We start from the raw sequence: 27,720 nt of genomic DNA, 5'->3' as shown, positions 1-27,720 counted from the left end.
CTGCTGATATAATGAAAAGTAAAGAAACGAAATTTTCTGGTATTCAAAAATACAAGAGAATTAAAATAAGCCCCTTTAGGCAGACTTACTCTGTGCTGCTGCAGTAGCTTGGTCTGCCTCAGTCTGTTCATTTTCAGCCACGCAGAAATCAGAACCATTTTCTGGATCAGGGCTCTCATAGACAGGCCCCTGCTCCTCTTGCTCTCCCGACACAGACCTGCTGCTGCCCTCCGGGGCTGGTGTCGACGGGGTGGACGGGGTGGATGGGATGTTGACGCTGGGGGTTGGAGGGGTGACGGGCCCGTTGGCCTCCTGGGTTGGACCCTTGGCCGGCGGGTGGATGTGAGTCTGGAGCTGAGGGGAGTCTGGCTCAGTGTGCTGGGTGACCGGGGAGTGCTGCCGGTGCCGCTCTCTCTCCAGCTGCTTTGCTTCCTGCAGCTGTGGGAGGGGGTGGGGAGTGGGGGGGTGGGAGTACACACACATTCAAAAAAATAAAAAACAAAACAGAACACACATCCACAGACAGCACACACAAAGAACGGCAAAAGCATTCATAGAGAACAGGCACATGCAACACACACGTACGCACACAGAGAAAAAGACAGGTTAAGACTGTATAAACAAACTCATAACAACAATTACAAGTCTGAACAACCTGTCTAGATTCCCTGAGGGCTGAGTGAGCCCACAGCAGAGCCACAACACTTCCAGATGTGAAAGCAGAGAGCAAAAGACAGCTATGGGTCTATTTTTCAAAACTCTTTGTAACATCAGGAAGGTATGAGCATATATTACATGTGTGCTCTTATGGTTATGTATATGAATATGCACTCATTGAGAAGTAGGCCATGCCACAACAACACCAATGAGACAAACTTTGTGGAATCAATTCATGCTGGCCCGTGTGGACTGGCTCTATTTCAATCTGGTAGCAGGAGGTATTTCTGGTGGAAAATGGCTCATACAGCCATGTCCTGACTCCTGGCTGATGCGGCATGACTGACATGTATTACCACTGCTTCATATGGGGAGTGCTGGAAAGCGCTGCTATGCTTTAGCTTGGTAGGTCATGAGCTAAAAGTGGGTCACAAGAAATTTGCACGTGGTTGTGGCGTGCTGTTAGTAAAAAGTGTGTTATTTCAGGTAGCAGATTGCCACATGGCAGAGGTAAAGTTTGGTTTTGAGGAGAATAAAACTATCTCTACTTCTAATCTCTGCTGGTTATAGAGGAAAAAAGTACTTTTATGCACAGTTACACAGTCATAGCAAACACCAATACAAGTTCCAAAAACAGAGAGCAAACAATTACAAGCAGTGGAAATTCTCTCAGCCAAGATAAATTAACAACAGCCCATGGTGCATTTTCAATCCAAGTGCATTTGTATATTTGTTGGGCGTTAATGTTAAAAATTTAAAATAAAAAAAAGACTTGAGTGACTCAAAGAGAAAAAGCACAGTAACTGAAGAGAGACATGGGTTACAGTTGGAAATATAAATAGTGTGACACATTTACAAACCAATGGTGATAGATGGTGATCCTTCAATCTAAATCAGACTTGCTTTGAAATTCATAGCTGTAATTCACAGTATAAATCTGCCAAATGCAGGAGACTGACGGCCAATGTGAATCTGTTTCTGTAGTCTGTCTCATCTCCTTTCTAGCCACAGGACACAATTATACAATCTGTTTTATGACGTTCACAGAAAGTTATTTTCTCTCACTGCATTTCATATCTACTTCATACACAAACTCCTTCGTTGCGGTTTGTTATCTTCCATCAGAAGATTTAGCCTCCAATTAAATGATGCTGCTGTTGTCACATTTAAATGTAAACACCTAAAGTCAATGACAAAGTATTCTGAATGCAACAATTAGCATTGAATATGAACAACAGTAACAAGGCCAGACAAACACGCCTCGACTGGAGGGGACAGGCGAGGCAGCACAGGCAAACTAAGCTCATTATTTAAATGCCACCTCAGTCGGATAGTGAAGGCCGTGTGAGAGTGAGCGAGACTAACCCTACGTGTGCATGTGTGTGTGATCATACCATGCTGAGCTGCAGCCAGGAGGATACACACAAACACAGAAAGTGGATCTCCCAGTGCAGCAGCACAACACTATGCAGGCAGTGACAACACAACAATAGGCCACTGCCTCAAAGTCTGCCTTGTCTCTATTGCTACCACTGACTGTTCTGTTATACTTCTCTGTCTATGTCTGACTCAATACTAGTTGCTCATTGTTCTAAAAGAACTTTGTAAGGCCTTTGGAGAAAGAAAATATACAAAAAAGCTGCCAGGGATGAGGCAGGCGTAGCTGACCTATGATAAAACATTTACCACGCCCAGGTGTGACTTTAAACTAAAATGTAAATTGGTGCAGGAAAACGAGATGATTTGTAGGCAAGTCAACAAAAGCCACGGCAAGCATATGGTGGAAGAAATACACAGCATACCTGCTCCTGTGCAGTGTAGGAGCAAAGGAAGGAAACGGATGAGTGCATGAATGAATGAGGAAAAAGCTTAATGCGCAAATACAGATACACAGAGAAGAGTTTAAGAGTTCGGATCAGGCAAGTCACGGCAGTCCTGCACGCTTTACCTGGCGGTCACGCTTTCTGGAGGCCAGAGACCAAGATAGCTTGTGATTTGTAAGCTATGTGTCCAAAAGGAAGGGAGGGAGGCAGGTGAAGAGGGGGAAAGTGTCATTCAAAAAGAAAAAAATGACATTAGAGCAAGCTTTTTTTTTTTTTGAAGGCAACACCTAAAATGTCCCTCTGGACGTAAAGCAAACAGATTTTAATTAAATCAGGAATATGCGGTTTGAGTAAACCCATCAGGCAGAAACCTTTCCCACAGAATATAATGACTTTCATTATATTACAATCTAATCTGAATCCATGCCAAAATAGCTTTACATATTGGTAATTTGTTGCATCATTTTAAAACTGCAACCTCGTTTTTTTTGTTTTTTCTTAAGTCTAAGAATTGCAGTTTGTGATTGAAGAAACTGCTACACTGGCTTTATCTGCTTTCGTCAGTGTATTATTTCGTCAGACAGTGACTGCCCTCTCTCTCATGTGTGTCTTTCTATGTAAAAAAAAGCATTCAGTGTTATAAGTGAATATACTTATGAGGGTAAGACATACTGCTTGATTCTCCATGCGTGCAAAGATGACGTTGAGCATCTGTGTGAGTGTGGCCTTTGCTGTGGTCTGGTTGATGAGGTTCTTGCTGGCCAGGTAAATGTTGTAACAAGTGCGGACGGCCTGCAGGACGGTGCCCTCATGGATTTCTATGTGCTGAGAGGTTACCGCTGTCAACAGAGCCTGAAAGAGAGCGTAAAGAAAGACTGTGTAAAATAACAAAAAGTTACCTAATTAGCATAAATATATATTATATATGGAGATACATAAATTCTTTTGGACTCACATGATAATAAACTAATATAAACAAAAGAAGGACTTTTCAGGGATATTTACATTTTCCATTTCAAAATTTCCTCAAATTTCATTTCTTAAAGCCTCATGGAAAAGGTGATTCTTTCCATTACAAAGATTTCATAAACAATATCATATAAACCCTCTATAGATGGGGAGTAAATAGTCACATTCGCTATCAACATTGCTTATCCACCTCGGGTGCAAATATCATTATTGGCTACAGACACCTGGAAACAAATTTGCCTAAATTAAAATGTAATCCGCTAATAAAAACATTTTATGTTCTTGACCTAGCATCTGTAACATTATTATCCTGAGTGATCCACTGACATAACACTTCAATAAACATTGCAAACTGCAATGGACTTTCCTTTTCTGGTCCCTCTTTCCAGACCAACATTCGATATGGCTCCATTTATTTTTATTCTTGCTCTTGGGTTATTATACAATACTTGAATAGTTTTAAAAAATAAAATTTCTGTATTTATATTCATATTGACTCAATCAAAAGCTTCTTCTGTATCATGGTTCAATAATACTGTCTGGAGTTTATAACAAAGTGGTTATTTTTAACTTTTGAGCTATGAGCTATGGGGTAAAATTTCTAACATGAACCTCCACTTGCCAAATGTCAGTATGTCTCTAAAGCCTCTTTGACACGTGTGCTTCACTTCATAAATGCTGTGGAAACTTCACATGACCGTGTCATGTTTAAAAAGCAGCCTGAAAGGTTTCCCAAGTCCTTCTAGTAGTTCTTCTGCTCAGGACCTGGTAACTTACAGCTCTTACACTCTTACAGTGTCAAACCACATACATCAATCACATCAGCCAAAATGTCAAATTATACGAGTTTTTAAAAACATTTTTCCCCCACAGTCCAACAACACAAAGGATAGTTCACATCTCACTGATAATAAAATTGATGAACAAATTTCATGCACAAAGAGGTTTTTACAGCCTGTGGGAGGTTTGAAGCTGCTACCCAATAATGCCTATTGTCGGCAGTCAAGCTTTGAGGATAAACAGTCAATCAACACTAAAATAAAATCAAAAATGTATCATTCAGGCAGAACTGTGAGTGCTCTTCTACCTTGGCAGCAAAAATTTTCAACTAATTTTTCAGCAGTGACCACAAAACAAACAAATGCGATGCTGCAGAAAACGAGGAGAGAAGCACACCTTAATGATCTGTAGCTGAACGCCCTCATCAGTCTGCGGCCCTTGGAAACAAGCGCAGATGGTTTCGATGATCCTGTCGATGAGCTTCTTGCCTGGGGCCGTGCTGTCCGGGGCGCTCCCTGTCAGGTGGCCATACGCTATCAGCTTCTACAAGTCGGATACACATGCAAACACAATGTAAATACACAGGCACATAAGCACACTCACGTACACACACAACTTGTGATGACTGAGAATATGGCCTGCTAGCCATTATATTGTTTGTTGTTTATTACCATTTTCCACATAATGGCCTAAATGAGTTTCCATTAATGTTTTTCCATCGACTCCGCAAAATGACTTGTGTAAGATCTTCAAAGATATTGCAAACGAAGAGCCTAGCATACAGCGGTCTGGCATATAAAACACTCATGCAAACATTTGGGGGTATGCGGTCCAACTTGTCCTGCCACTGACCTGTAAACAGTCGAGCGAGGTGATGACAATGCGGGGACATTTGGACTGACATGCCAGCTCAAACGGCAAGAAGTACTTGTCGGCTTCAATGAAGTTGGTCTTTGATTTGATTGGCGGTAAAGTGCTGGAACCAGATTTGCCGTCTCCACTGGGGGGACTAGAGAGGAACAATACAGGGAGAAAAAAAAAAGAAAAGAAAAGAGATACAGACTGTGAGACAAACACAGTGATCACACGGTCCAGTCCGTCAACTGGAGTCACTGGAAAAGAAGCAGAGTTCAAAAATCGCACTGACAGACTCACACCCCCCTTTGACATCCAGGCATGATTAACAGTGCATGAAGAAGTTAGTGCTAAGAATGGTATGTTTAATTGTACAGAACAGACTCATCCACAGCTCGTGCAGGACATTAAACCTGCTCAACCTAAAAACGTCTTGCCCTGCATTCTGTTCCTCAAGGGAAAATGCAGAGTAACAAAATCTTTATTACACTGAATTTAATACGTGTCTGACTACTTCAAATTTTTGACTACAGCTCTCAAAGGGAGGGGTAGTAACCCCAGAGGTTTGTTATCCAGGCTCAGACTTTGCCATGTGTTCATGCTGACGAAGCATCTCCTGGCCTCGGAGTACTAACTATACCTTAAATCAAATGATACGGCTATTTTCTTCTGAATTTTTTAAAAGCGCAGAGAAACAGACATAAAATATGGACCATTGCTTTCAGCAGCCATGTGTCTACAGCATCCCCAAGCACAACCACCACACCCAGACTGCACTTGCTGGAACAACAGAGGGAAGGAGGGAGGGAGACAGATAGAGAGGGAAGGGTTGCATTGTTTATGCCTTGGCAATGAAAAAGGATGACTTCAGCTCTTTTTAGAGGGACGACCTCACTGAGTATAGCAGGACACCAACATAGAGAGAAATAGAAGAAGAGAGATGAGGTGCCTCGTAAAGGAGGGGAGGGGGTTGAAAATATTATAAAGGGGGGTATTTGGAAACAAAAAAGGAAACAGACTGTGAATAACAGGAATTAAGGATGAATTAACAGAAGAAACAAGAAATCATAGAGACAAATAGAAGAAGGGAGGAAGGTTGAAGAGCATAGTAAGGAAGGGAACAAAAAAAAAAAATTATTACTACAGCTGTCTCAAAACAAAAGAAAGGAGTTTGTGCGGGAACAAAAGATAAGGCACGAACACCTAGAATCTTTTAAACAGCTTTCTCGCCATTTTCAAAACCTTTTCAACAACACCATCAAAGTGGAGCTGTGATTCAGCAAAGAGCATCCACTGCGTCGTCTCACGAGTATGGTCTGACCCAGCCTCCATCTCTCTCAGCTATTGTGTTGTGTGTCTGCAGGGAGCACTTCTCTTCACGCTTATTCCTGGACTCCCTGCTTAATGTCAGCTGGCCTGCTCTCTCCCTTATAATCATCCCGAATGTCGGACTTAGCCTGCTTCTAAAACATAATATGGACATTAATTTGGTTTTAGTCAGACAGCAAGGTGCGCATCCCTGACTCAGTAAATTAATATAATATGAAATGTGATTAAATACAATTTGCTATTTGGTTATAAGAACACTGATATGTGTCTTAAACATTGAGCTTTGACTGTTTATCCTTGTAAGCAGCAGTTGACAGAAATTCTAACCATAAAGCCTGTCTTCTCTCAAGGTCCACTTACTCGCTTGGTCTGGAGCTTTTGAAGGTACTGTATCACATGGTCTTCATCAGTAGTTAAAGTTTACTTAGCTGACATGGAATTTCTGAAAGGATAGTTTGACATTTTTGGAAATATTTCTTTTTCAGGTAAGATGAGAAGATCAGTACCACATGGGATCTCCACTGGTATCTCTGCAACTTGACAGTGACAAAAGGACTCCAGGGGGTTATTGCTCCTGGCTAAAACAGCACATAATACCAGCACCTGTCCATTTTACACTTCAGTTTTTGGACAGATTCAATAAACAAGATATGACATGTTAACTACTTATTCAAAGGACACTTTGAACCGAGCCAAGCTGGTTGTTTCCAGGAGGTGGAGTCCTAAAAGTGCTCAGGAGAAAAGCTTGAACATCTACAGTTCCATGACAACAGAGCAAACTTCATATGCCAATGAGTGATATGGTTGAAAGCTCCAGAACAAGCGAATAAGTGGACCTTGAGTCTAGATTGTTTTGGAGATGTTAAATACTTCCTTTTCCAGGTCTTTAAGTGGTGTTACAGTTCAGTTTACATTTTCTAGATGTGTAGAGAGTGAGTGTTCTAGCTCAGTTAAATGAACAGTAAATCTTTTCACTTATTTGGCAATCATATTCACTTTAATATGATGTGGCCATTTTTTTTTTTTTATCTACCAGATAAATGTAATCTACTACATCAACATGATCAACTGATTTCACAGAAAATCTGTTATATCAAAATATATATTTCTATAGTGAGCTAAAATTACATATACTGTGACAAATAATGCCCACCAATATGTTGGGATTTTAAATCTGTCCTTGTATGCTATGCTACACAATGATTGCACAAAAAGAAAGAACTTAAATAGGGCGGCAGGCTGACAAAAAAAATGTATTCCTGAGTGGAACTGTGGGACTACTGCATCTACATATGATGGAAAATAGGTTAGAGTTGTAAAATACCAGAGATGAATCCAAAAGCAGCAGCATTTGTATGAGTTGGGTGTGGCTGATCATAGCTTCTACATCTATCTATCTTTGATCTAGAAGTCCTAACCTTAAGGGTATAATTTGGATGAAGTCAGTTACTGGTAATGCTAATTTGGAGAGAATGGAAAATCTGGGGAGATATAATGGGCATTGAAAAAGGGCGGGGGGGGGTATGTGGAAGGAGGGAGGGAGGGACTGAGTGAGAGGGACAACAGTGAGGGATAAAGAATGTTAGAGGGAAATAAAAATGAATCAGCAGGAGGAAGAAAGGTTGCTGAAGAGGAGAGGTGGCACTTGTGCTATGTTTCATTCCAAAGCCCATGTTACTTGGCAGCCCATACACGAGCACACCAAACATTCACGCACACACAGACTCTAAAAAACAAGTTTAGCATTAGGCAGGGGTTCATGAAGAAAGCCTTTAATGAGAAGGCAAGGGGCTGTTGGGAACAGGCCAGGCAGAAAGACACAAACAAAAACACACTAGAGGCTTGCACACACACATATACACACACACACGCTCTCGCACACACAATGTTCTAATCCCGTTTACTGGTCTGAACACAGGAGAAAGCAACAGAGAGGCTTGCAGTTGAGCCATGAATTTTACCACGCCTGCAGAAACAGAGACTAAAACCCATTAAATGACCCTTGATGCCTTACTGTGTTGTATAATTCATCAGTTGCTTACCTTAATTTTTCTGATTCCTCTTTGATTTCCTCTGAAACAAAAAGAGAAAGGGAAGAGATGTTAAATTAGTCAATTATGAGCCATGGGGAATGTTAATTCTGCAGTATTTTACTCAGCTAATGACTCCATGGGGAGTGGAGCACATATCAGGCCTGGCAGCACACAGAATTGAATTTATTTATGAGGGATGGTTTTTAGAGGAATTTTTTTTTTTTTTTTTTTTTTTGAAATTCTTGAATGCACAACTTAAGTGTTTATGCACGTCAGATCAGATCATGCTTATCAAAGCCTTTTATGAAGCCAATGTGTGTGTATGTAGTCCATGATTTCCCTCCCAGTGGATTAGCCTACATACTGTACTGTGCTGACACTTACACGACATGTTTTGTATTCTCGGTGCAAGAATACTGTGAATTCTCAGACCTGCTTGCGATAAAAGTATTCAAGCTGAAAAATGTGTTCACTGTGAAGCAAGTTGGGGGTTTTTTTTCCCCACATGAATGTCTTTGTGTTGTCATGGTAATGGTCTTGTTTACATCTCACCACCAAGCACCGAGTGCCTGCTAAATGTATTGCCCCGGCTGCAAGTCTGTCCCGAAAATGTAATCATTATTAACTCAGCACCGTGTCTGTGAGCCAGGCCAACACTTGTGTTTATTTCACAGATCTCCTGTTGTATGAACTTGCTGAGCACTGGCACCGAAAAGCAGAAAAAAAAGAAAAAAAAGAAGAGAGACAGACCCACAGAGGGAAGGATGGGAGAGAAATAGAGACAGAAATAGAGCTTTAGAGAGCGAACGAGAGGCCAATTGGTACTAGACATTAAAGGGAGCCTTCAGTGAGGAAGCTTTTTAAAACACAGTGGCAATCGGCAAAGTCCTCACAGAATTGCACCAGCCTGCGATGGTTGGAAAAACCCAAGTAATACAATGACAGCTCAATTATTTCGCTGCTGGAAGGCTAACAGTCCTTTCAAAGAAATCCACTTGTCGAGAATATTTAGCACTTAATACTGCGTGAAATTAAATTAAAGCTGTTTTCAACCATGTTTTACTGTACGACTCGTGAGGGACATGATAATTTATTCATAATTTGTACATTTCTTAAATACAGACTCGTGACAAATTAAAGAAAAAACCAACATAATGTGTTTTCGTAAGATGTTGAGCCACAATGTGCCACCAGAGCAGGTTCAATGTGTCTTGGCATCAATTCTATTTGTCTCTGGACTCTATTGGAAGGATGAACACCATTCACACAAAAGATATTCCCTCATTTGGTGTTGTGGTGATGGTGCTGGAGAGTGCTGTCTAACACATCTGTTCAAAATCTCCCACAGGTATTCAACTGGGCTGAGATCTGGTGACTGTATACTCACCATTGTCATTTTGCAGGAATTTTAATTTGTCACCAATCTGTACATGCAGTCACTACAGGACCTGTGTGAAAGTGCTACTGAGTCCATGTGGATCCAGATCTGACTTGAGATCCAAGCACATATCATCTTTTCATGTCTTAATTCTGAGACAGAGTGAACAGAATTGTGACCACCTTGTTCTGAGTCTCATCTTTCTTTTAGCTCTTTGATGTAACGTGTGTGTCTGCATATCAAACAATAGGTCAGTCATGTAATAATATATTTTTTTTTTTTTTTAATCCCAATGTATGAACAGTAGTAAAGGTAAGAAATGTATAAAATGTACAACAACATGGACAGAGAAAAGAGGCTCAGCATCTCATTTTGAAGCTAGAACCAGTAGCCTTCATATTTGGGATATTTTGCTTGATAAATGACTAATAAATGATTTAGCAATAAACAAGCAATTAATCAATCAGTTGACATTTCAGCAAAACCACAAATGCCATGTCAGTGAAAGTCATATGAGTACCTCAATGCAGCCAGTGTGGAAAGGCACACCTTTAACAAAACATCAAAAGCTGACAGGATATTATTTCTCCAGTGCTTGGAACAAAAGCAGCTATTCCAAAAATGTCTGCCGTATGCACTGAATTCGAAGCACATGACGGATAAATCTAAAGCGTGTTCGACCTGAAATGCACTCCAGCTGCCACAGTAAGATGGAGAGGCAGCATGAGGCATGACACTTAACAGAAACAAACCAAATCAGAGAGATGAGAGATACAAACGTACTGATGGAGATGTGTAGAAGAAAGCGGATGTGCCGAGAGATACCAGGCCGTGCCAATTAACTTGTTATAATGATGACAGCGTTCTCATATTGTCTTTGACCTTTTGATTTTTTATTGTGGCAACCATTGTTGGAAAGCCTCTCATTATATTGCGTGTTTTATTCTGTTTGTGTCTCGAGTGCGCCACTGAAATGGTATTAATGCAGAAATGTTTTATCCACCAGGTGTCGACTTACTCGGTGAATGTATATCAACTAATTTAACTGCTGCTGTCTGTCCTGCCCGTACACATATCATATGGTATGATCTATACAAAATATATTCAGTCAATAAATCAGTTGTTTTATACTACATCTGCAAACAATTACTGCTTATAACTAATTATGTGACTTGTTTGTGATTAATCAATAAAATGTCAAAAAATAAATAAATTTAAAAAAATACTGAAAATGCCTGTCATAAGTTCCCAGAATCCAAAATGACGTCTTCAAATTGTTCGTTTTGTTTGACCCGCAGTCGAAAAACTCAAATGTAAAATGGAGAAAAACTTCAAAATTCCATATTTGAGAGGGAGAAACCAAAAAATGTTTCACACGTTTGCTTAATAAATGACTGGAATGATTAATTTATTATCAGAAATGTTGATTAATTTTCTGTCGATCGGCTAATCCATTAATTGACTACTTGTTTCAGTAATAATTATCACAATCAGGAACACTGTATTATGATACTAATGAAAACTAATCAATGTAATCCTCTCACTCTCCGCTTGTGCCCTGTGCTTCCCCTTCAAACTACAGTCCAACCTTTTATCTCTCCCAGCTCCCTTTCACAACAGATAAAGCCCAACATCAGAGCTGGACCCCAAAGAATACCAGTGTAATATCACACTGTACTGTAAAGAAGAAACTACATGTTTGTCTCTCTGCTTTTTTGCTCTATGTAAGTCTGCTGCTCTGTCACAGACCTACATAGAGCAAAAGTTACTGCAGGACCCCGGAGGTCTCTTTCCCTGGATGTGTGAAATTACAAACATGCACAGGCTATTCCGCTTTTTTTATATTAGCTTCACTTCAAATGATTTCTGAAGCGCAGGGTTATCAGATTTATGCAAATATACACACACACACACACAAGTCAAACAAGACGACGGGCAGCAGGCACACACGCAGACAGTTTGATGGGAGACATGCAGATTGTCATATTGACTGTGTAAGTAAGTATCAGATAATTAGCTTGGTGTGTCAGAAGCTTTGATGAAGAGCTGTCACCCCAGGATTTGGACAGTGAAACCATGGCAACAGTGAGTGGTGGTGTTGGTGATGAGAAAGAATAGATATACAAGTGCTGGATACTTCTGGGACTGGGCAGACACAAGCCGCAGATTAAAGCTGTGGAATCACGACTGATCTGTCAGCTACCGGTTTCAAAACAAACACACGCAGTTACACAGCGCAGACATATGCCAGAAAGAAGGCACAGATAGCCGAGTGGGACTAAAAACACACAAACACACACACACACTCATTTTTACCAACTGAGCTATGATATCTTCATCACAGGTGGCTGATCATAGTCTGTTCAAGTGTCCCAACTGCCCAAAACATTAAGAGCCATAGGAGTTTGAGAATACTTTATGGGTATAAGAAAAGTAACAAGTTTAATTTAGTAGACAATTTAAAGAAAATACTGTAGGGAATAAAAACAAAGTCAATAATTTTTTTTTTTTTTTTTTTAAATAGTTGGTTAAATATGAGCTTTTGTTTTCCTTCTGTTTAAGCTATCATGAGACAAGAAATGGCAGCTTTTGTCACTTGTTTACCCAACCCCACTCTCCCTCTCCCACCTCTCTGCAGCAGTCATGCTAAATACTGCTGACCTTGAAGACGCCGTGTTCTGTGTCCTGATTTGTCCCAAGGCCCTGGTATAATAAAAAAGGAGAAACAACAACAGCAGCAGTAGCTCAGTGGAGTGGGTAAAACCTCCTCCACGCAGAACGACAGTGATGCAGATGAAACTGAATGGCTCACCACTTTTCAACCTAATGAGTCCATGTGAAAAAGACCAGGGGCCCACTGAGGGGCTTTTGCGAATCAACTACTGAAACACACTAACACAATGCCCACAATTGGTGTATTCATTTCAAATATACGTAACATCTTAAAAACATAATATCTAAGAAGTTGAAATCATTTTGTTAAAATACAATTGCAAAAACAAAGGCCCAATTACATATGATAGAATAAATTATCATAACTTTTTAATCATAATACTTGCTGTACATTAGTGCTGTGTTGATGCCTCAGCAGGTGAGAACGGGATTACAGATGCATTTAATGGCCCTTGTGATGCAGCTCTTAAAAACACAGAGGCCTTTACTAAACCCTATAGGGGAAGTAGCATACATAAGACACCTATTTGACTGACCAGATGCATTAGAGAGAGCAATCCTGCTCTCCTGTGAGCTACAGCCCAGACCATACCTCAACATAAAGCCTCTGAGAGCACTATAATGTTTGAGAACAGCCTGCTAAGCCATGAATCACCTCAACAATTTTCCTCGTCCTCAAGATACTTTTTCCTCTTACTCTGACTTTGACCCAGATCCTTACAGTAGATGACAGTAAGACATTAAATGAGCATTAATGTCAGTATGCCAAATCCCCCTTGGAGACAGTCATTTCAGGCCTACATTTCACATATATTTCATCATCAAGAGACAAATGGGTCAAATACATGTTGAAATTTTCCTTTTTCTCTGGTGTAATATTGAATGAAGATACTTCTGCTAGTACTTGGATTGAGCAGCAGTGTCCACAAAGGCAAGCTAACCCCTCCAGTCCTGACCAAAGTGAGCCCAGATACTTAAGTGTGAGCCTTTTACTCTGGTTTCAGTTTATATGGAATCCCATATACCCTGAGGTTGTCATCTATTCAAGTACCCCCTAAAGCTGCCTCTAAGCTGTGGAGAAGGTCAGTCAAAAGCTGGCTAATCATTTCTCCACTCTGCTCTGGAGCGACTACAGTCTCCAAGCCTGGATAAAGGCAAGAGTGGGGAGAGGGAGATTTCTGAGAGTAGGCAAGAGTACAAAATGGACATGCATGAATGCCGCCGGGTGCATTCATGCACTCTCCAGTCAGGTACTTTCCCAGTGACAAATGATACTGAAGCACCTACAATATTAACAGCCTTTGTCCTCTACATGGGGAAATAAAAAACTTCCTGAAATTTAAAAAAAAAAAAAAAACACCCAGCCCTGCACCCTCAGCTATTGTCTACAAACCATGACATCCATATAAGTTGCTGAGTCATTGCTGCAGACCATTACAACGTGATTTATGAAACATATTCTCCTTAGAATCATATTTATTATTGCGGCTCTCCATGTCTAGTGAAGACAACATTGCACAAACATCCCTGTGCATCAGCTTAAGTGACAGTCTTATTAAAGCGTGGGTCCCTCGGCACGGCGGAGTCTGACATACGACACCGACACAACAACCGTCTGTGAAAAATACATGAGATGATGACGACATCAAAAGAAAAGCTTCAGCACCTCAGCCTCAAGTCGGCTCACGCAAAACAACCAAATGCCACCTCTGTCAGCAGTACAGAGCACAGCTGCTACAATGTTGCACTTACATGAGTATGGATGGTATATGTGTGTTCAGTACTGTACTCTGTGTGAGGTCTAGTGAAATCCTAGGAGGAGGACAGCTGTTATTCTGAGGGAGAACGGAATAACACCATCACAGCTACAGGTGACATTGTCTGACTGTGATGGTAGGATTAACAGCCTGATCTACACAGAAAAACGGCAACATCACACTCAATCGTTGAACTTGACAATGAGCAGAGACAGGTTTCTGCAGTGCCTTACATAATACGTGTTTCAAAGGGGCTTATCAGTGATCCCGTCAATCACACTTACACCGAGCTACAACAAAAGCTGATCATGGCTTAAATATCAGCTATACAATGGTGTAGTCAGCCTCTTCAGATGCAAATGTGCAGCTGTCATAGATAAGGCTGATGAATCAGCATGGGAAGTATTTGGGGAACCCCCGCCCCGCCCCGCCCCCCCCCCCCAGTTAGAAGCAGGTCTGTGGAGGGGTTACCGATTCAAATCCCCTGAATATCTGGAGCTGAGTGTGAATGAGCAATGAGCTCCCCCTCCTGCAGCAACTACTACCACCATCCTTGGAGAATTGCAGTTTACACCCTACCAGCTTCACTGAATAAATAAACACTAGTGAGGCCAAGACTAGATTGTATGCGCTGGGGGAGGGGGGTTCAGCTACAATACATGAGGATGCATTTTAGTAAATACAACATCCATTAACACCTACAGGCAGAAAGGCAGTCCCCTTTCATGCTGTATCGCATCAAAGTCTAACTGCTTCTCAAGGCAGCATGACAAAACAGCCTGCTCCCTGTCTCCAACTGCTGACGAGAACTGCTGGCAGGCTAAACTTGTGTCTCCTCCTTCCTGGGTGCCACCCTCCCTGAATGGCGTGACAAAGCGCTCCTCAGCCAGCAGCAGCGTAGCATCCTGCTGGGAGTGTTCGCCACAGGGACGTCAGCTAGCCAGAACCATTAACACAGAAATCGCAGGTCCTGGCACCGCAACCCCCCCCCACCCCCTTGGTGTGTCTGGGTGCATGTAATTGAATTGAGTTGTGCAGTAGTGCATTAAGCAAATGTAATGGGTAGAAAGTGAGGTTCCACAGGAGCTTTCTTAAAAGTAATGGATGTCATTTCAGGCATTGTATAGATTCATTTATGCAGACTGTTAAATGACCATGTCCATCCCAAAAGGTTCAATACCATTCCATTGTTATTGACAAGATAGAGATTGGATCAGGTGACAGGTGGAGCAAGCTTAAGGGAAGTACACATAGAAGTTTGGAATAACAATTAACATATTTTTCTGTGACTCAGTATGTTCAGAATTTGTTATTGTTTGTTACATTAACTTCTTTTTTAAACTGTCTGAATTTTGGTGAGGTATGCTAGACACCTTAGTAAGAAATGTCGCCTGCATAAGGTTCGGACAGGATTTCTATTCATCCCAAGCATAAACAAATACAGAAGTCCAGCATCTCATCTGAGGTACAGTACATCTGCAAAATGTTGCCGAAATCCAGGCAAAGCAACCATTATTTTAACCCAACGGGGCTCTGCTTGCTCTGCGCACTGACGCATGCTGTCAATGTGGACACTTCATTTCAAATCCCCGGCTGATAGTTATTTGTTCATGCAGCCCTACAGTTCTCTTGCAAAGCTGTGTGTCAGGAATAAATTCAACAAGAGATGGTACATTTGTGGTGCAATGGACTACAGTACACGAAGTAACATTGTATATCATATCTACTTAAAATGCCTTGATCAACCCATATACCCTTAATCATAAGGTTGGAGACGAGGAAAAGTTGTTGCTTAAGAAACCCTAACAAAGAGCTGTGTAACAAAGTGCCCCGATCCACTTACGCTACTCTGTACTATAGTGAGCTCTTCTGAATAGTATCATCATTTACAGTAGACTTCAACTGTGTATAGAACCATACAATGACAAGTCTGGAAGGCTGCACCCACCTGGGCAAATATGCTTGCCGACTAAAGCTGTTGGATCAACATTAATTCAATAACTAGACATTCTGCCAGCAAGATGTTCACATGTTCACACACAGAATATCAATCAAACATACACGGATATAGCACACACACACACACACACACACACACACACACACACACACACACACACACACACACACACACACACACAAGGAGGAGCGCTCTAACATTTCATCAATTAAGACACAGCAGAGCCTGCACGCGGCTGCTCCACCGGCAGGAGGGAGAGAGATAAACACACAGCTCACTGGAGATGCTCTGCAGTACCTCACAAGACCAGCAGCAGGAAAACAGCTCGCTGGGAGGGGACAGCGAGTTCACAGACACAGAGTCAGGACGGAAAACGGGAGAAAGTGAGAGAAAACAGGGACAAAAGACGAGGCTGGCCTCCAAAACAAATCAGCTTTATAAACCTGTCTCTCACCAGCACTGTGGTTTGTGTACATGTGCGGTTTGAGTGTGTGTGCTTAAGGCTGCCAGACAGGGAAAGTATGTTAGGTCCCATTTTAACATTGTAGTGGGAGATGTGTGTGTTTTTTTTCTGTGTGTGGCCTTTTACATTAAAATCCTGCAGCACAGGAAGGAAGCAAGGAAGGAAGAAAGGTTAGAGGTCAGCCTCTGACTCAGTTTTCATCACCTGAGCGAGGAACTGGAAAGGATAACCCGCCTCCTGCAGCAGCATTTGCATTTCAAAGAGCTTAGAGCCCATCTGCATCTGGCATGGATCCAATGGTTGGCACTAACCATTCCATATTCAGTGATCAGCTAAAATTCAATCAGTGCCAGATTGTTTTAACACCGGTAAAACATTGGTGGTTACAGTGACTGTGGGTCTCCAGATATGGACCTCTGACAGTGTGGTAAGTTTACAAAGGTAAGGAGAGAGAGAGGATGCGAGTGTATCAGAAGAGGGGGAGAGAAATACACTGATGAAGACTCAGATGGACACAAGATGTGATTTTATAATGGTGCAAGATGTTAAAAGTGAAAGTTTTGTCCCCAGTCCATTCATTAATCAGAGAGAAGCGTTGCGAGATAATCTGTAATAACATAATGTCCACAGGCATAATAACAAAGACCACTCTGTAGCTTTGTAAGGTGGGCTAATTTAAGGATGAATCAGTGTGTAGGTGTCCACTTGCACCTCCAACAAAACACAGGGGCAGGGGGCGACCACCACGGAGAGCCTGAGAAAAATCAGACCCCTGACATTTCTATTGTCCAGGCTGAAAGGAAAGGTTGCACAGCAGTAATTACATTTGGGGGGGGTTGTCTGGGCTACCTAATCGCGTGTGCGTTCATGTGTGTGCGCATGCCTGTATGTGTATGTTATGTCTGTGTGTGTGTGTGTGTGTGTGTGTGTGTATCCAACAAGCCCCCTCACTCACTCTTGCATAAGCCTGTGTCTAATAACTAGTCTCACTCCCATGGCTGAATCAAGGCTCTCATTTTCTAGCCAAAAAGTCACAAAGCACTCAGCCTCCACAAGCCCTTGATTACTCAGCTGTTGGCTTTGTAATTGAAATGAATTCATTTTTAATAACTCTGCACCAGATACATGATTTGGCACTTCTCTGCTTCTAACGCTATGAATTGCACTTTCGGACCTCTAAAATGGGGTTATTATTATTATTATTACGCAGGACTGTGCTGCACAACCTGGAGATTAATAGTGAGTCGATGGAGGATAAATATGTGCACCGAACTGCATCCTCCTAAATTCACTCAAAGTGCCTTTGTCATCATGCCTGCTGTCTTTTAGGGCCCAGCATGTTTAGTGGCAAGCCATGATGGAGTAAAAACTTCACCCAAGAGCTCTATGTGAGGCTTTCACAACCACTTCCCTTCTTCACTGCTTTCAGTCAAACTGAAATTTGAATTCTCTTTAGTTTTTGTGAAATAAAATATAAATCACAATGACCCATATTTCAAAAAGAGGATGAAATCTGTTTTGGGCAGCCTCTGGCTGGGTATTTCCCATCACAGTTATTAAGTGGCATTTGAGAACAGGCCTTTACACCTTTGTACTTTTAGCAATTTAACAATATACATTTGGAAGAACCAGCCATGCTGTTAAATTTGTATTCCATTCAGAAAGTGGAAGCTAGCAAGCTAGGCTAACTAACTTTTACTCGAAAAAGAGGAAGCTAGTTAGCCTAATTTGCTAGCATTCCTACAAGACGTTTCTTATCCTTCATGGGACTACTTGTTTAAAAAAAGAAAGAAAGAATGGGGGCTCCAAATGTTACATGGGTCCAGAAGTGATGAGAGCAAATAACCAGGGTGTCCGGCACACCATCAAGGAACATGAAGTTACCCTGTGATTTGAATTACAACATGAAGTAATGTATAGAAAGGCAGAGTCACGGAAAAACGAAAGGCCTCGGACAGGACAGATGGGACTTAGCAAAAGTTAACAACCTCATGCACACTGGATAACACCATTGTAATGGATGCTATCACTGTAAAAAATTATTTGATTTCTTCTATTCTTTAATTACAATTTTGCCAGGGTAAGTACACAAATCAAAATCAAATACCAAAGATATATATGCTGATTTCATAGCAACCATTTGTTTTAATTTCAGTTTGACTTGTTATTTCTTTGGAATAACATTTCCTCCTTATTTTATTATTCACAGCCCTTCCTTCCATTTAACTGGCTCCCTCCTCCCACAGTAATTGTGATGAATTTTTAGCTTGGTACCAAATTTCCTTAAATGAATACAAATGATGGATCAATACAGGATAGATAAAACAGAGAAATAGAAACAGAGAGGAAGAGAGGAAGAGACAGAGAGAGAGAGAGAGAGAGAGAGAGAGAGGAGGGTCCCTTCTCATTCGTTTCATCTGTTTGCGGTATAATTAATTTATCACCTGTCCCAGGACTAAAGGAGGCATCAGTGGAGAGAAATAATGTATTATGTATGGAGGTATCAGTGTAAGAAAATAAATAAGAAGGTGGAAAGGAAAAAAAAAAACAGACTTTTGCTTCTAAATTCTAAAGAGTCTCCTCCATATAGATAAAAGGATTATTTATGCTTTCAGAGCAAGCACTGGCCATGCCATGTTAACTACTCCACTGCTCATTATCTGAATACCAGTCAACCTCTGGGGTTACAAGCAGCTTAAGCGTCTGCACTTAGTCTGGAGGGGAAAAACGAGACAGAAACCAGGCATGAGGCCTCACCCTCTCTCGTTTCTCCCCTTCCTTCAAGGAAATGAAATGGTAAAATTGACTGTGGAACAATTTATCTAAACATTTACTGGACTTTTTGACAAATACTGCAGATTCAGAATCCAGTAGGACCTTTTGCCCTATTCCATCTGACCTTATGAAACAACAGAGGGCTGAAACATAAGTTGACAACAAAACTAACAATGAGTTAGTCTTTCAAATCACTTGTCAAGAAAAACAACGAAACCTTAGCTGGTTTAGGATTTTCAAATGTGAGAAATGTGTTGCTTTCTGTCCTTGAATTGGCTGCTTTTCTAGAAGTGTTGATCTCACTTCCTTTGTTTGTAGCTCTGCTGTGGATCAAAGTATGGCTGTCTTTTTTATTGATAAGTATTTGAACTGAACTGTAGACACAAGTGCATATATCCGACTCCAGTTAAAGATGAACAGTGGAACAACCTTAGGATAACTCATTCAGTGCCATGAACATTTACAGCACCCCGGCAAATTAAGGTGACATAAAAATGCAGCTGATGGCTGCCATCTCTTTCCTCATTTACACTTTCTCATCCCCAGAAATGCCTGCTAGTTTCAGTAGGTTACCTGGTGTGTCTCTACTGAATGGAAATTAGAATGAAATTGCCTGCTTTCAACTTCTGGGCTGATGAATTTCTGTCAGGAATATGAAGGATGCTGGAAAAAAAAGTTGTCAGGTAAACAAATCAGAAAGGCTTTTATTATTCAGTAAGAGTAGAGAGCCCTCATCTCCTGCACTTCATATTTTGGGAGAGTTGTGTGGGTCTTTGGGGAGTCATGGTAAAAACCTTAATTAACAAATGGGACCATTTATAGCCTGGTGCTTATCATGGGTCAGCATGTGGTGGCTATGGTGCAGCTTATCACTGAGGAGCATGTGTTCACCATTCTTAATGATGATGAAGAAAAGGTGGCTCGTGTCAGCGGTGGCCTTGAGTTTGATGAAAAAGAACAGCTTGCAAACTCTTGTTGATTTTGTCTGTGGTTACAGCTTTTATTCAAGGTTCTTTTGACCTTGGAAGAGAATATAGTTTGCTACAGATTTCTGCTTCACACAGCGACATTAGTTAAATCTGTCAAGCAATGTGGTTTGTGTTTGGGCTTAATAAAATCATAGAGTGAAGGAAAAATCCCAAATATGAGCACGAAACCTTTGTTTATTTAAATTCTGTATATTGCTGGCAGGATTGTTAACTGTGTTAAGAATTTAATAGATCGTAAGTGTGTTGGGAAAGCTTTTGACTATCACATGATTATAGATAATAATGCTGCAAACAATCAATTAAGAAAATTGCTTCAAATCTGCTTCTATAGTTCTGAGTTTATGAAAACAACAGATTTAGATTCATAGGGATCTTTGAGAGCTCTCTGCACATGATATTTATGTCAACACTGGGAACATTTTTCTTGAAACGCTCTGAATAAAACTAATGGGACAAATGTGACACCTTTTGACTTTGACTTGTTGACAATTTTTCAAATGGATTTAGATTTAAAAAAATTTAAGAGCTCCAGTTTCTAGCTAAACCTAAAAAAGAAATAAAACCAACTTTTAAAAGCATTTAATAATCGCAACAAACTTTCTGAAATCATAATGTCCATGAACTACCGAGGAAATGGAGTGAATCATTTAAAGAAAAAAAAAAAAAACATTACCATCATAGCTTGCCCAGAATCAGTGTACCATGTCAGAATAGCTGCTAGCTCCTGGTTTATTGTAATTCCCTTTCTCATAAGTACCTCTTGTTGCAAAACATTCAGATTTAATGTCAGACCCTCAGACCATGAGGAATACACCACAGGCGCTCAAACTGTCAATACCTCAGAGCAAGTGAGCTGACAAGCCACTTGACAACACGACACTGGCTCAAAAAACAACTTTGAATTTCATAATTGAAATTCATGATTTACCTGACCTACAACTGCTCTGGAATACCTATAAAACCAGAGTAAGCTTTTCTTGGTAAATAAGACCAGTCAATCCAACTAAAGCTTACCTGCCCAGTGCCCTAACTCTAACCCTAACAGCTGAAGTAAACAAGTTCCTGATGAAGAAAATGGAGCATCTAGCAGGCTAGAGAGCTCGGTGCTTTTCTCAAGAGTAAGTGGACCAAAGCAGGAACAAAACACCAACAAATAATACATTTCATCAGGTGGAAATAAAGATGTATCCATTGGAATACCCATGTTACTCTGTGTCTGTTGAATGTGAATAGGTAAATGCTAGCAAACATACTAACACAGATTTTCTTCTATATGATTTTTTTGTAATATATGGGTAGAGAAAAGACCATAACAGTGACATAATATTAATTTTGTCCACACTGCCCTCAAGTATCTTAATACACAGTTTGTGACATTGATGCATTTAGGTTTCCATAACAGAAAAGAATAGCTGTGACTTCGAAAGCACAGCCAGTTCAGAGAATCTCAGTAAAATGTCGGTATAAAACTACATCTGTACAATACTCTGACCACACCACACTCAACGTATTGAACCACTCAAGTTCAGGTACAGCTACAGGTATTGAGTAAAAAAAGTAAGTAAAATGTTGAGTATACAGCAAGAATTCAAAGAGAGTGGAGTTCTCTTTACAGTTGCTGCATCCGCAGGTAAACTATAACTGAAAGGAGGCATCAAGATTCCAGCTGCAACAGGTTTCAAGGTTGCCGTTACCTCCGCAGCTGACCCTAAGATCATACACCCTAAGGGGAGAGATAATGAGCAGTGTGCTCAGCGGGAATCTACTGTTTCAGTGACTACTAGCCTGGAAATAAGTTCTCACTCCTCTTAGCGTGCTAGCTTGTACAGAGTTGCCTGATTTAGTGTGTTACATTCACAGTATGATTATTTTTCATCAGCAGCAAAGCAACATGAACTTCTCAAGTCAGAGGGGACAGGTTGGGTTCAAAAACAAGAAGACCATCCACAAAGCCAACATCATATGATGCTAGTAATGCGTGAGAACAGTGAACCAAAGCCTCTATGCCCTCTTCTAAGAGGTGGTGGGCAGATACAGCCTGAGGGCCTTTGATATATTGAGTTAACTGTCAGTCTTACCCACTTTCTGTTCCTTGCTATCAGATAGCTTGTCTCAACGAAGCTGACAGTGAGATCCAAGATAACAGGACCCTGCTACAGTTTGGGGTGTGTGAGAAACTGAGATGCTATCCTTTTTGGGAAACTGCTAAGTGATATTTTGATAATCCAAGAGAAAGGTCAGTTTGGGAGCTATGAGGGTGGACTGTCTGGCAAAGGTAGCCTAGCAAGAACCTTTCACCTCGTTCCTTTATGTAACAAACCTGCAGTGAGTCACTACCAGGTATATCCATAAACACGAGTCTAAATCTGTATGCTAAATAGACTGGAATCAAAAGCAAAATAAAAATACTATCTTGTGTTATACAAAGACAATTTCAAACATTGTATAGTTTGAACAAAGACAACCTACAACAGGAAGACTTTTAGTGACAGCAAAGAGGTTTGACTCTGGCACAGGCACACTCAGATGTCTCTGAGATGTCTCAGAGCCCCAAGAGCTACAGGGGATTATGTAAGTCACTCAGTATACTGGGTCACCAAGTCGTTTTTGATATGCACTACTACTGTACCAATGCTACGCTCATTGCAGAGATTTCATATATTTTGAGTGTATGGCTGAGCTGCACTGTGAAGTTAAACTCAGCACACACGTTTAATTATGAGATCAAACTGAGCTGAGACTTTATATTATTTCATTTTTTGCGCTGTGCTGTCATACAATGTTTGAGGTTTTACCTGAATATTTCTTCCCTTTTCTGACCTGAGAAGACCCACAACCACTGACTGTGTGACTAATGCTGCCTTTTAAAGGGAACGTACACCCTAAAATAGAATTCAGTGTTAAGTGGTGAATTTTAATCAGCAGCACACAGACAGACTGTAGTGATGATGTCATCTGGAAAAAAATATGAGGCTGCTCCATTAACAGCGAATAATAGAACAACTGCTTAGATGCTATATGAGAGAAGGCAGCCATGATGGTCTTATTGGTTTATGTTTTTTCTGACTCACAGTTGGAAGCCCAACATTACAATAAAGCCCATAGGGTGAGTGATTAATTCACTTACTATGGACAAATGAGCGTCACCTGATTATATCACCAATTCATGTATTCATGTTCCGATTCTGAAGCAAAGGAACAATATTCACTCTCCACAAATCACTGGTGCAGCAAATTCCAATGTAGGGTGTATTTTCCCTTTAAATCCATGCTATGCTCCCTCAATGAAGCTCAACCTGTAACACTCACCACATTTTTTCTCTGGTTCTCTACTGACAATGAAGTGTGGGAAGGAATATATCATTTGTGTGGGTGGGTTGGCTTTGCAAAACATTAAAGCAAGCCTAGACAAACATCATCGTGTATTTAGCCTTCATGGCAACTGCAGAACACCTAGCAGCTGAATGTGTTGATAAAGGCAGCTATTGTTGGGACAGGTAGGATCTTTGGCTACTGCACAACATGGACTCATTGTTTCTCTGGCAGTGTCATATTACTCCCATTGCAGAAAAGAAAAACCCCAGGGTGTTCCAAGATACAGAGCAGATGAAAAAGTCTGGCATGTGAAAAAACATTAACTGTAGCATTATTAAGGTAAACTATTAAGTGCCCTGATCCTATGTGAATTTCTGTTTGCCCTAATTGTTGTAAAATGTGTATGTTTATTATTAACAGCCACCCCCAATAACACGTTTCAGAAAATACACCTGCTAACAAATAGTTTCATAAAGTTACCACATACAGTTAAATTAAAACCGGACGTTAACCGATGTTGACTTCAAAATAAAAGCGTACTCGACGAGACAAGACCTGCTGAGCCATTGGTATTAATGACGAAACACGTGCTACAAGAACAGAGAATCTGTTGTATCTCATTAGTTATTCTTACACATATTAATTATTCTTATCGTGGTGGCTACAACTAATCAAACCATTCGCCAGCATCACATGTATACATTTTATTTTTCATTATTTCATCATTTTATTTAAGTCATTACCGGAAATGGTTTCATTATTTCCGATATCTTGACATTGTTCTAGCATGAAGGTGCTATTGACAGCTGTCACCTTCTGTTTCTCACTGTCCTGGTTCAGATGTAGTTTTACAACATAACAGGGAAGAGGAGGGCCGAGCATATATAATTATTAAACTAGTTAATAAATAAAAGATGTAATAAAAGACACAAGTGTCTTGAACACTCCCTGTATTGGCCAGCCGCGGCCACGTCTCGTGTGTACCAGGAAGAGACGCAAACATCTCGCCTTTATGGGGACAAAGCCATACAATTAAACAGTTTAGATAAATATAGTTTGCACTTGACGAATGTTTATGGTGTAGTTGTTGGTAAGCTTGATATTAAAAGGAGGATACAGCCTTCAACAACTTTGTTTTCTGTCCGGTGTTCGGCCTGTTCTCACATCGCTACTAGTTTCGCAGCATCGGCTCAGTGTTGCAAACACCCACCCCTCCTGCACCATTTCCGTGTTTGATACGGAATCATTTCCACTTAGCCCGTGCCACGTCAATTAAATATTCAGGTTTAGCTGAATTTTAACGTAAAACAATAAGACAACAGCTGCAGCCAGCATTCAATGAATGGAAAATACACTGTGTTGCCCAACACTGCGACATTGTTGCAGGATAACCGCTTAATAAGTGAAAGGGTGCGTGACGTGTCTAAAATGTGATGCTAAAACAACATAACTTACCTAGTGCCACCTCGCAGGCTTTGCGCAGTTGTGAATGGTGAGCCTTTTTCACCTCCTTGTCGGCCAGGATCTTTTCCAAAGCTCGTGTTAGGAACATGTTTTTCGTCTTTTTGCCCTCAAACATGTCGCACCGGAATTTGGGGCGAGGTGTGCCTGGTCCCAAGGGGGGGTGCAGCCGCCTCGAATGGAAATGTATTCCCTTACAAATGTCAGCCGCAGAGCCCCTAACAGACAAACATAAATAAACACAGAAGGTGGGGTAAATCCCTCAGATTTCCATTAACGACCTGCCTCCTGCGCCATGTTGGAGAGAGGAAACGACGTCACGTACGTTTGAGAACGGCCGCAGTGAGGCAGCAGGGAGAGAGCGAGGAAAGAGGTGTCATGAGTGTAGCCTCCCAGCTAAGCTTTCTCCACATATTCATGTTGAAGCCCATACAGGCTTACTAAACTCATATGTAAAATACTTGATATTAATATATGCATGTAATGAATTAAACAGCATATCAGCGTCTGTGTGCGCAGAGGTTTTCCCATATTCACTCACATCACTTAAATATAAACAATATATTCACATTTATACTTAAAGTGCAGGGTTTAAGACCATATATAGAATCTTGTATTATGTAGAGGGCATTTCTGTGTGTCTGAATGTGATTTTAAAAGCCTATATATATATTTTACAATTGGTGACCTAATTTTGGCAATTAACTTAGAGGTATATAATATAAATGACTTTAAAAAAAGAAAAGGCAACCCTTTGTGCTTCTTACTGGACACATTTGTTAATAAAGACCTTTTTCACTGCTGTAATTATATGTTACTATGTAAACAATCCATAAACATATAATCCTCACCCTCATATTTATTAAAGGCTTTTGATATTCAATCCAATTGGGAGCCTGAAAATGTATTTATGTGGGTTTGGTGCAAATGGAATTTCCAGTTTTCCACACTTCAACTTGTCAAGCTTTTTTCAGCATTTGTTACCTCTGTACAAACCTACAGTAAAAAAAAAAAAATAACACCAACATGCACAGTGAGACAATGGTCTGATGAGTCTAATGAGGCACTTAAGGACTGTTTTGACTCAACCAACTGGGATGTTCTCTGTGAGCCTCACGGTGAGGAAATTAACAGTCTCACACACTGTATCACATACCACATCAGAACACTGTACCCACCAAGACAATAAAGTTGTATTTTTTTACCAAAAATCCCTGAGTTACTCCAGATCTAAAGGCCCTGCAGAGGGAGCAGAATGAGCTGAGGAAAACAGTCAGGGAGGATCAGGAGGAAGATGGCACTGCACGACATACGTGCAACACTTCATGAAAACGATGTGTAATGTTACACCTCAAGCAAACACTAATAATGTAAATATTGTTTTCTGATGTAAATATTCTTTCTTGATGTATTTTTTTCACCTATATCCTGCTGCAGCTGTAACAGTACAAATTCCCCACCTGATATAATAAAGTTACTTGTCTTGTCTTGTCTTAAAACCCAAAGTTGTGCTATGATTCAACTTACATATTTAATATTAAATTTGAATGCATTGTTAAGCTTAATGGACCGCATAGAAATGCCTTACTTAATGCACACAATAAGTTTCGTAAAAGAAAATAAGTTAAACGACATAAAATATACAGTTCAAATGTGCAATTACAAATGTGTCACTATATTTTAAAAGATTTTTGTTAAATGGACTAAAAATACTGGTTGGAAAATTAATATAGTGTTAAGTTTACTATAAGACTTCAATAAATATTAGTTAATTGTACATAAAATGATTAGTTTAGTCACATCATTGTTTGTGTGGAAAAACAATTGATACAGTAACAACAAGGGGTGTCGAGCGGCAGTGTCAATATGCCAAGCACTAATTCAACACTCATTCAACAGGGATTACTTTGTTTTGTATTTTGTTATCTCACCATCCCATAGATAGTGGCAAAGGAAATATAGTCTCCTGACAAAAATTTTAGAAAATCTTGGGAGTTTCAAACAGTAAACATAATCCGCAGCCTCGGATCAATGTAAATGTTAATGTTGTTTCTGATACTGCATGGGATAGGTTTTGCATAATCCGGTATATTGGTTGCAGCATCACTGGAATGGAAGTTTTTCCTGGATATGTTCATGAGTACTGATTCCGCTGAGATCAAGATGTTTTATGTATAATGTCAGTAAGATACGAAGTAACTAACAAATACAGACAATCTCCCCCTGATTCTTCAAGATTAATCACAGTAATATGTCCCGATAGAAGGCTCAGCTTGGCAATATCTAGTTCACTGTGAGGTAAACAAGGCAAAACAGCCCTTAGGTCGACCTTCTTAACCTTATCTGGGATTGCAGAGAATTCTGGGAAGTCTAGCACCTTCCTGATGGAACTTGATTTGTGAGAAGCAGTAATCCCACCTCAATTTATTCAACAATTGTGGATTGTAGTTCTTTATGCTGCCCATTGATAAACATGTTTTTCCTCTTCAGAATAATAATACCT

General features: G+C 40.5%; 1 protein-coding gene across 2 annotated transcripts in view; it reads right to left on the bottom strand.

Moving 5' to 3' along the window:
* arfgef1 (ADP-ribosylation factor guanine nucleotide-exchange factor 1 (brefeldin A-inhibited)) overlaps nt 1-25,541 on the bottom strand; it is a 52,178-nt gene extending 26,637 nt beyond the window's left edge. The window contains exons 1-7 of one of the 2 annotated variants that reach the window (XM_056363992.1): nt 25,212-25,541; nt 8,456-8,486; nt 5,082-5,238; nt 4,626-4,772; nt 3,153-3,332; nt 2,606-2,659; nt 90-438 (exon numbers count right to left, since the gene is read on the bottom strand). In XM_056363992.1, coding sequence (XP_056219967.1) covers nt 90-438; nt 2,606-2,659; nt 3,153-3,332; nt 4,626-4,772; nt 5,082-5,238; nt 8,456-8,486; nt 25,212-25,335 — 1,042 coding nt within the window. In that variant the 5' untranslated portion in view covers nt 25,336-25,541. The remainder of the gene's footprint in view (nt 1-89; nt 439-2,605; nt 2,660-3,152; nt 3,333-4,625; nt 4,773-5,081; nt 5,239-8,455; nt 8,487-25,211) is intronic. The other variant, XM_056363993.1, reaches the window with a different exon arrangement.
* Between the last annotated feature and the right edge of the window lie 2,179 nt (nt 25,542-27,720).

Source organism: Seriola aureovittata, chromosome 20 (genome assembly GCF_021018895.1).
Source record: "Seriola aureovittata isolate HTS-2021-v1 ecotype China chromosome 20, ASM2101889v1, whole genome shotgun sequence".
NCBI lineage: Eukaryota > Metazoa > Chordata > Actinopteri > Carangiformes > Carangidae > Seriola > Seriola aureovittata.
Note: the sequence above shows the minus strand (reverse complement) of the source record. Positions and strands in the feature narration are given on the sequence as shown.